The 10,137-nt window shown below is 43.7% G+C and overlaps 2 protein-coding genes and 1 pseudogene across 2 annotated transcripts; 1 reads left to right on the top strand and 2 right to left on the bottom strand.

Annotated features, from left to right (window-relative positions):
• Window positions 1-8: 8 nt before the first annotated feature.
• On the bottom strand, window positions 9-1,769 carry LOC113222968 (protocadherin gamma-B2; the record flags this gene model as incomplete). The annotated part of the gene is made up of 1 exon (XM_026452541.1): window positions 9-1,769. A coding segment is annotated over exon 1 (1,761 nt), but the record flags the coding sequence as incomplete, so codon positions are not given.
• Window positions 1,770-3,230: 1,461 nt separating this feature from the next.
• On the top strand, window positions 3,231-3,700 carry LOC113222967 (annotated as a pseudogene).
• Window positions 3,701-4,749: 1,049 nt separating this feature from the next.
• LOC113222969 (protocadherin gamma-A4) lies at window positions 4,750-7,451 on the bottom strand. The gene has a single exon (XM_026452542.2). It carries the CDS (start codon window positions 7,368-7,370, stop codon window positions 4,815-4,817), a length of 2,556 nt encoding a protein of 851 aa, XP_026308327.1. The 5' UTR covers window positions 7,371-7,451; the 3' UTR covers window positions 4,750-4,814.
• Between the last annotated feature and the right edge of the window lie 2,686 nt (window positions 7,452-10,137).

Below are 10,137 nucleotides of genomic sequence, written 5' to 3'. Positions count from 1 at the left end.
TTGGTCACCAGGTAGCCGGGCTCTGCGGCGCGTGGCACCATATCGAAGAGGGCGGAGCCATCGGGCCCCAGCGCGGGGTACAACACCAATGGCACATTGTCATTGAGGTCGCCCACTAAAACACGCAGGCTCACGTTGGCGCTGAGCGCAGGTGAGCCCTGGTCGGTGGCCTGCAGTGTGAGTTCGAAGGCGCGCAGCTGCTCATGATCGAAGGCGCGCTGCGCGAACACCACCCCGCTCTGCGCGCTCACGGACACGTAGGATAAAATCTCCCGCGGCTCCAGGTCGCTCGCTACGATGGAGTAGGAAACTTGGCCATTGGGGCCCAAGTCAGGGTCAGAGGCACTGATTTGAGCGATAGAGGCGCCAGGAGGATTGTTCTCTGCCACGTGAACCATGTAGGAAGTCTGTTGAAAAAGTGGGGCATTATCGTTGACGTCGGAGATGTGCAGGGTGACAATTATGCTGGAGGAGAGAGGCGGCTTGCCTCCGTCGGTGGCTGTGATAGTGAGATTGTATTCTGGGATCTCCTCCCGGTCCAGGGCGCCGTCTGTCACTAGTTTGTAATAGTTCTTTGAGGAAGATTTCAAAATAAACTTGGCATTTCCCAACACTTGGCAGTAAACTTCTCCATTTTCTCCAGAGTCTCTGTCTCTCGTTTTTATCAAGGCGATGACTGTTCCTGGTGGCGAATCCTCTGGTAGGGGAGTAAATACTGAAGTCACAATAACTTCAGGTGCACAATCATTCTCATCAAGAATTTCAACTTGGATACTGCAGTGGGCTGCTAGATCTCCAGGATCTTTTGCTTCAATACTCAGAGTGTAACTACTTGCAATCTCAAAATCCAAATCATCCTTTGTCGTGATTTCTCCTGTTTTTTCATTTAAGCTGAAAAAGTGTTTGACTTGTTCGTCCACATTATGAAAGGAGTAGGTGATCTCCGCGTTTATGCCTTCATCCCGGTCAGTGGCTGTCACTTGAAGCACAAAGAAGCCCGGGGGCACGTCCTCCCTCAGGGTGACCCTGTACACATCCTGGCTGAACACTGGAGGGTTATCATTGGCATCCGTGACTTGGATTCGGATTTGGGTCGTGCCGCTTTGAGGTGGGTCTCCACCATCCACAGCTGTGAGGACCAGTTGATGGAAACTGTGCTCTTCTCTGTCCAGAGAATGTTTTAGAATCAGCTCAGGATATTTACGTCCATCTGGAGCCTGTTTCTCAGCGAGATCAAAGTACTCGTTGTCATTAAGGTGGTATCTTTGTAGTGAATTAGGACCAACATCTGAATCCAGGGCTGGGTCAAGTGGAAATGTTGTACCTGGCTTAGTGGATTCGCCAATTTTTAAATGAATCTTACTCTGTTTGAATAGTGGGGTATTATCATTTATATCCTGCACAATTACTGCTATGTAGAAAATATTTAGTGGGTTTTCAGCGACAGTATCGAAATCCAGAACACACAGAGGCTGCTTCCCGCATATCTGCTCTCGGTCTATTCTGTCACCCACAAGTAAGTCCCCGCTTTCTGGGTTTACTGTGAAATATTCTCTCTCCGCGCTAACCCGCAGCTTCCGGGCAGGCAAGTCCCGGACGCTGAGCCCCAGATCCTTGGCGAGGTTTCCTACGACCGAGTTTTTGGCCAGCTCCTCTGGAATTGAATAGCGGATCTGGTCTGAGAGAGCCCCGGGGAACAAAGACAACAGAAAGGGCAACAGTACCTGCAGCCACCACACCAGCCCGTACCTCCCTGCGCTCGCCTTCATCTTCTGTCTCCCTCGGGCTCCCTTTGCTCCTTTGCCCATAGGAGGAATAAGCCTTCCGAGGATGGCAGAATCCGGGCTCAGGTCACTTTTCCTGATTTTGTTTTCTGTTTCCGAATGTATACTGGCCTCCTCTGCGTGGATGGTTTGTGGAGGAAGTTCCCCTCTAAGAGGCTCCCAAAAGCTTCTCTGGATCTTCTCTTCGTTCTTTTGACCGACAGCGACGCTCAGAGGTTTTCTCAGGAAACTGCACCAATGGCTTGTAAATGTTTGCTAAGAACATTTTTCTTTTCTTCTTCCTCTTTTTTTTTAAATTTATAAAGTCTTCATTTGTTTTTAAATATGTGAAATATTCATATAGTTCCAAATTCAAAAGGTGCATTCATCCCTGCTTTAGATGAGGAGAATTGCTTTCACAGGGGAAATGAGTGTTAACGTTTCTTGGGTATCCTTCTGGAGATACGTTTTATATAGTGCAACGGATTTTTATAAATATTCTGTCTCCTTCTTTACACAAATGTAAGCATACAACATACCATGTCCTACACATTGCTTTTATATTTGTTATATCTTAAAGATCATATCAGCACACAGAGAGCTTTCCCATTTATTTTTATAGTTATCTAGTGGTCCATAATATAGTTATCTAGTAGTCCATAATATGAATATACAACAATTTGTTTAATCAACCTTGTTATTTACTAAAAGAAACTCACTGCACATTCTAACAAAAACACATATTTTAAAAATTTTGATTTTAGGTTATAAATTATCTACTGCTTTCCTAGGCCTTTAAAACGTGTGGCACTCTCATTCTGGAACATATTCCTAATGCCAACACCTGAATATGCTTGACACAGTTTCAGGCCAATTGAGCATTTTCAAATTATATTTTATGGCTTAATTACTTTAAACAATCTCTCCTCAGATGTGAGTTGTCTCTCAACATTCACTTGTTATTTCTGCTTTCTGCTCACCAAGCCAGGTAACTGCATATCATATTCCAGCTTACTCTATGTATTGCACCACAACTTTCTATGAACACAAAACCATGTAGAAACTAAAACTCTCTTTTGTAAATCAAATTGAGGCATATTCCACAGTCTGTCACTACGACTTCCAGTTATCAAATTACACTAATTTGTGTAAGCATATACATTCATGAATTTTGAATTAACTCACAGAACTAAATGAAAGCACAAAGAACAAAAGTGTTGTATATCCCCTACACACAAAATATTTTCCCCCATATAAAATAATCCCAGAGCCACATGGTGACAGAAATATCTAACAGCAATTTGTAGCAATAGGGATGAGGCCAACTTACTAAGCAGCATAAATCATATCAGTCCAGAACCCACCAAGTAACTCAACCTTTGAAAGAGGCTCACATGATGAGAAGAGAAAAGACTCCAAAAACTTATATTTTCCTTAGAAATCAAGAAAGTCTCGCCTTTTCACAAGATGGCACCAAAAGCGAAGAAGGAAGCTCCTGCCCCTCCTAAAGCCAAAGCCAAAGCGAAGGCTTTAAAGGCCAAGAAGGCAGTGTTGAAAGGTGTCCACAGCTACAAAAAAAGAAGACCCGCACATCACCCACCTTCTGGCGGCTCAAGACACTGCGACTCCAGAGGCAGCCCAAATATCCTCGGAAGAGCACCCTGAGGAGAAACAAGCTTGACCACTATGCTATCATCAAGTTTCCGCTGACCACTGAGTCTGCCATGAAGAAGATAGAAGACAACAACACACTTGTGTTCACTGTGGATGTTAAAGCCAACAAGCACCAGATTAAACAGGCTGTGAAGAAGCTCTATGACATTGATGTGGTCAAGGTCAACACCCTGATTCGGCCTGATGGAGAGAAAAAGGCATATGTTCGACCGGCTCCTGATTACAATGCTTTGGATGTTGCCAACAAAATTGGTATCATCTAAACTGAGTCCAGCTGCTTAATTCTAAATATATATATATATCTTTTCAACAACAACAACAACAAAAGAAATCAAGAAAGTCTCAATAGTGATGTCATGATAGGCAATTTAAAAATTATTAAAGTTACTTCTAGAATCTACGTAAATATAAGTTAAATTAACTTTGAAATATTTCTCATAATCACAGGAGTGCACCGAAGGAATCACACATAGTCACTGCTGGTGCATCTCAGAACAGCAACAAGAAAATATGTGAAATATAACAGTTCATTGAGAAAATATCCTGTTAAAGTTATATCTAAAAGTTAAACTCATAAGTTGCCAGTATTCTTAAATTGATGTTGCCTATTATAATGCAAAATACCCTTTCAAGGAAGGAAAAGTAAACTTCAAGTAAAGCATGGTACAGTGTAAAAATAGGAAATTAAAAAATCCTCAGTGCAGATCCAACAATAACTTCATGAGAAAGAATATTGTAAACGTGAATTTACACAATTGCCTTCTATTTCACAGGTCTCTTGTATCTTTGCAGTAACACCTAAGGGAAAAGGAAATTTATTCTTTATTTTATTTTACTTTATTTTATTTTATTTCTTGGAGACAGAGGCTTGCTCTGTCACCCAGGCTGGAGTACAGTGGCATGATCTCAGCTCATTGCAACTTCTGCCTCCCAGGTTCAAGCAATTCTCATGTCTCAGCCTCCAGGGTAGCTGGGACTACAGGTGTGCACCACCACGCCCGGCTAACTTTTTGTATTTTAGTAGAGACTGGGTTTCACCATGTTGCCCAGACTGGTCTCAAACTCCTGAGCTCAGGCAATCCACCCTTCTCACACTCCCAAAGTGCTAGGATTACAGGTGTGAGCCACCACACCCAGCACAGAAAAGGACATTTAAGGAAATGAGATGGTTTAGAGTTGTAAAATTAGAAAATTCTGGCTGAAACTACAACTGAATGAAGACCAAAAAGGATAATAAACAACATTTTTGTGTGGTAAAGACTGTTGGTCATTACTGAAGGGTCATCCACCAGTTCTCTTTACAGCAATAAAATATTAAAAGAGGCCCCTTTATTTGATATATTACATATATAATGGGAGACATTTACACAACTCTGTCTATATTTCAGTGTGGTATGATCTATTATAAGATTGACTCACCTGAAGATTAAGGTCTCCTTTTGTTTCAAGTAAATCCTGAGTTATCAGAAGAGGCTCGCTTTTCTCACAGCTCTCCCGGCTGATGAGCGTGTCTGCATAGTTGGGCTGGGGGAAGATCAGATGACTCTTCCTCGAGTCTGCGGTGAGGGAGACCTCGTGGGAGTAGGTCTGCAGGAAAGCCCGAACCCCGTCCACGCCCACAAAGTGCGAGGCAGGCACACCTGCCAACCTGCTGCCTTCAGCGTGAAGCAGGCGTGACTTGTGCCAGCGTCTCAGCTTGAGTGCTAGCAGCACCATGACAAAAGCCAGGAAGACGCAGGAGACAGCGGCCACTGCCACCACGAGATAAAGTGTGAGGCCCGAGTCGTCTGGGTCTGCTGAAGGCTTGAGACTGCCCAAGTCAGCCAGGACATCTGGGATGCTGTCGGCCACAGCCACAGTGAGTGTGACGGTGGCCGAGAGAGGGGGCTGGCCATGGTCCTGGACGACCACTACAAGGCTCTGCTTGAGCGCATCTCTGTCCAGCAGGGCCCGTGCGGTGCGCACCTCGCCTGTGTGCAGCCCCACTGCAAATAGTCCCGGCTCGCTGGCCTTGAGTAGGCGGTAGGACAGCCAGGCATTCTGGCCTGAGTCTCTGTCCACTGCCACCACTTTGGTCACCAGGTAGCCGGAATCTGCGGAGCGGGGTGCCAGCTCCACACCAGTGGAGCCATCTGTAGGGAAGGTGGGGTACAGGATCTCAGGGACATTGTCGTTCTGGTCCAGCACAAAGAGGCTCACTGACACATTGCTGCTGAGTGGAGGGTCTCCACTGTCACTGGCTGTCACCAATAGCTGCAGGTCTCTAAGCTGCTCATAGTCGAAGGAGCGAAGTGCATATAGGATCCCAGTATTGGAGTTGATGGAGACATAGGAGGACAGGGGTGCACCCTGGAAGGTGTCTTCGGCCAGGGAGTAAGTGATTAGGGCATTGTCACCACTGTCAGGGTCTTGAGCAGTCATAGATAAGATGGAGGCTCCTCTGGGGTTGTTTTCAGGAATGTAGGCAGAGTAGGAAGCATGAGGGAAAGTGGGTGGGTTGTCATTGATGTCCATCACCTGCAGTGAAATATAAGTTTCTGTAGACAGTGGAGGAATTCCCTGGTCAGTTGCAGTTACAGTGATGTTATATTCTGAGACTTCTTCCCTGTCCAGTGTTCTGTGTGTCAACAACCGATAGTAATTTTCATAGGTCTTTTCAAGTGTGAATGGCAGATTATCTGGAATAGAACATGTGACTAGGCCATTTCCTCCTGAGTCACTGTCATGCACGTTGAAAAGTGCAATTACTGTACCCGGGGAAGAAGTTTCCTGGACTGAGCTGGTGAGAGATGTAACTGTGACTTCTGGTGCGTTGTCATTTTCATCCAGAACTGTCACCAGTACCTTGCTTCTAGCCCGGAGGCCAGGCCCATCATGGGCTTCTACATCAATGTCATAGAATCCAGAGTCCTCATAATCTAGATCCCCCAATATTGTTATATCCCCACTCAGAGAATTTAACTGAAATAGCTGTGATATTTTGTCTCTTACTTTCCGGAAAGAATACGTCACGTCTCCATTGGCTCCTTCATCTGGATCAGTGGCTTTTATGGTGAGTAGCCGAGTGCCTACAGGAACGTTCTCACGAACACTTACGTGATACTTGGGCTGAGTGAACACGGGAGCATTATCGTTGGTATCCACAAGTATTATGAGAATCCTGGCAGTGCCAGAGCGAACCGGGTCACCTCCGTCGAAAGCGGTGAGAACGAGATGGTGAACTGCCTCTTCCTCGCGATCTAGAGCACGTTCCAGCACCAGCTCTGGGTACTTAATCCCATCGGCCCCGCTTTGCACGTCCAGGGAAAAGTAACCGTTTGAGTTGAGCTGGTAACCTTGCAGGCTGTTTACCCCTACATCCGGATCAAAAGCTTCAGGAAGAGGAAATCTCGTCCCAGAATTTTCATTTTCAGCAACTTTTATTTCCCTCTGTTCTGTCCCAAAACTGGGTGGGTTATCATTAACATCGATTATTTCCACCTCTACCCGCAAAATCTTCACTGTATCTTCTAGGAGAATCTCCAGTATTGTCACACAGTTTGGAGATCTGTCGCAGAGCTCCTCCCGGTCTATCCTACCCGAGGTGACCAAGCTGCCGCTGCGCGGGTTCAGGGCGAAAAGCTGCGTCCTACCTCTGGAGACGATGCGGACCCCGCGCTCCACCAGCTCCCGGGGCGCCAACCCTAGGTCCTTGGCGATGTTGCCCACCACTGAGCCTTCTTCCTGCTCCTCAAACACCGAGTAGCGGATCTGTTCGGCCCTAATTTCCCCCAGAATCCCCAGGAGAAGGCAGATTTGGAGCAGCCGGGTGCGGTCTGGGCTAGCAGGAGGCGCCGCCATTACAACCCCGCCGCGGAGTCGCCTGTGCTTTGGTTTTCCCTCTGTCGAGGCCTGAGGAGCCCCAGGATCTTCTGGGTCCAAAATAAAGTGCATTCACAGCCGGAGCTCTCAGGGCTTCCGCTTGAAGCTTTCATACAGCTCCAGAGCCAGTGCTTTGTGCTGCAGAAATCTTGTGATTCTGATTAAATTTCTGGTTTGTCTTTTCCCCCGATTGGTGAACAGCGACACCCAGAGTCTTAACCTGTTACTGCAATTTATTCTTGGTAAAAAAAAAGTTTACTTTTTATACATGTTTCTATTCCTATTTCTCCCAAGATAATAAAAGTCAAATTCCTGTTTTTGATTTGCAATGAAAATTCAAGAATGATCCAAATCTATCTGTACAATAAACTTTATAAAGTTATTTATTTTCTTAGAGAAAATATGACGATTTTTTTTTCTAAGAATGTGTTCTCCATCTTTTCAGTTTTCATATTGTTCATCCCCACAGCCCATTCTCAGTACAGCGTATTGTGTGAGGGACATATTTATCTCTCCTAAAGACAAAGGTGGACTTGAAAAATGGAGGAGACGATAAGTGAAAAGACAGTGAGACAGGAACTTGGAGGTTCGGCTTTAGTCCCCATTTATGCAGTAACAAGTTTCCTTACATGAGTTGACCCTTTAGAACCTGGGGCAATGCTTCAATTCATTTGCAAAAAACCCACCTACTGTTGAAGAGTTAGCCTTACCCGTGTACGAATGAGATTGACAAATACCATAATAGGTTTGGGAAGAGAATTTGCTCCTTAATTTTGTATACAACACATTCTTGGCCACAAGCTATGCATATGACTATCTTGTTTACAATGTGTTCTCAATCTTTAGAACAATACCTTTCATAGAGTAGTAACTTTTTTATGAAGCCTTTCAATGTTTCATGAATGACCGGTTCAAATGCAAAGCCTAAAACAATGGGTAAATAACTCTGATCTTAAAAATAAAAAAGAAATAAAAAGAAAAGTTAGACTGAAGAACTATAAAGTGCAGATAATAGTTTAGTAATTTTTTTCACATGACATATTCAGTATTATTTTACTACAATTTCTAACTTTACTTTCGCTCTCACTTTAGAAATAGCCAGTAAAATGAAATGTTTTGGTAGCTGAACATGGATTATCATTGCACATGCCATCGCTTTCTTGCTTATGGATACATACAGTAATTTACTAACCTGAGAAAATTTGAGATAAAGCAGTACATCAGTTCTTAAGCTTATTCCTCACTTAACAAGTAGCAGTAGAAATGACTCATACAAAAGTGCATTAGCTATACAGAATTTTAAAACCTCAGACTTTGAGAGAGTAGATTAAAGGTATTTTTCACAATCCTCAAAGACTGCACAAACTCCGGATGATTGAGAAGTGAAATAAGATGTTTGGAAATAAATTTGACAGTATGCATTAAAAAAAACTCAACATGTTTATAGATTTAACTAATTCCTCAGAAATCTATACTAAAGAAACAAGAAGTATGGAAAATGCTTTATAAACCCAAATGTTCATTACATTCCTTGTTTAAATAGAGACAAAACAGAAAGAGCATAAAAATAAATCATTTAGGAATGGTTAAAAAATTATGAAATATCATTGACTGAAATTATACAGTGGGAATAATATTGACCCGAAGTTAGTGATGCAAATGTAAAATTGGACAATATTTGCTACTTGTGATGAAACAAAGTGTTAAGAGTCTTAATAATTGGAAGGCTGTGTTAAATATACATGCTGCTGCAAAAAGACAATCTAGAATGTAATTGATGAAGATGAACATAAACTTTAACTTTGGTGAGAAGAACTCTAAATATATTTATAAAGAGCTAAGAATAAGATGACTTGAAAATATCAAGTATCGCATATCAACTAAGAAAAGGCACTGCTATTACTAAGAGTGTTAACATCTAGGAAACAGGTCTCTTTAGCAAGATTTGCCAACCATACAGAAATGCCAACCGTAAAGATTGAAAATTAAATTGCCAAGACTACTGAGCAATCAAGAAAGCAATCTCCATTTATCCAATACACCCTCCCCCAGTAGATACCATCACTAGAACAATGAAAGAAAATCAAAATTACTTATGCACCAATGAGAAGAAAATGTAATTATATAATCTTTTTTTTTTTTTTTGACAGAGTTTCCCTCTTGTCACCCAGGCTGGAGTGCAGTGGCACACTCTTGGCTCACTACAATCTCCACCTTCCGGGTTCAAGCGATCCTCCTGTCTCAGCTTCCCGAGTAACTGGGACTACAAGCACGTGCTACCACACCCAAATAATTTTTGTATTTCTAGTAGACAGGGTTTTACCATCTTGGCTATGCTGGTCTCAAACTCCTGACTTCAAGTGATCCACCTGCCTCAGCCTGGTTAAGCGCTGGGATTACAGGCTTGAGCCACCGCTCCCGGCAGCAATATATAAAATTTAACTAGATTTGCAGAAACTCACGTGCGAAGACAAAGAAGGGTCATAAGCGACTTTGTGATCTTCATTACTGGCACAAACAATCATAGAAGGATCATCACACAGCAGATCCTGAGGGGGAGCCATTTCAGGTGTCAGGTTGAGAAAATTAAATTCTGTCTTTGCAGAATGAGAGGCAACACATAGATTGTAGGAATAGGGCAAAGTCCCCTCGCCGTGGTTGGGAGGAACCCCGGGCCCAGACTTGGAGCAGAGACCCGTCTGAAAACAACCCTCAGTGTTGAGGCTGGAGGCATGTCGCAGGCGCAGGGCGATCGCCAGAATTACCGCGAGGAGAAAGAGCACTGAGATCAAGGCCAAGGCCACCACCAGGTAAAACTGCAGTTCCGTCTGGGGGTCAG

The sequence above is a fragment of the Piliocolobus tephrosceles genome, unplaced genomic scaffold (assembly GCF_002776525.5).
Source record: "Piliocolobus tephrosceles isolate RC106 unplaced genomic scaffold, ASM277652v3 unscaffolded_36922, whole genome shotgun sequence".
Classification (NCBI taxonomy): Eukaryota; Metazoa; Chordata; class Mammalia; order Primates; family Cercopithecidae; genus Piliocolobus; species Piliocolobus tephrosceles.
The sequence above is the reverse complement of the archived record's forward strand: the minus strand, read 5'-3'. Positions and strand labels throughout refer to the sequence as shown.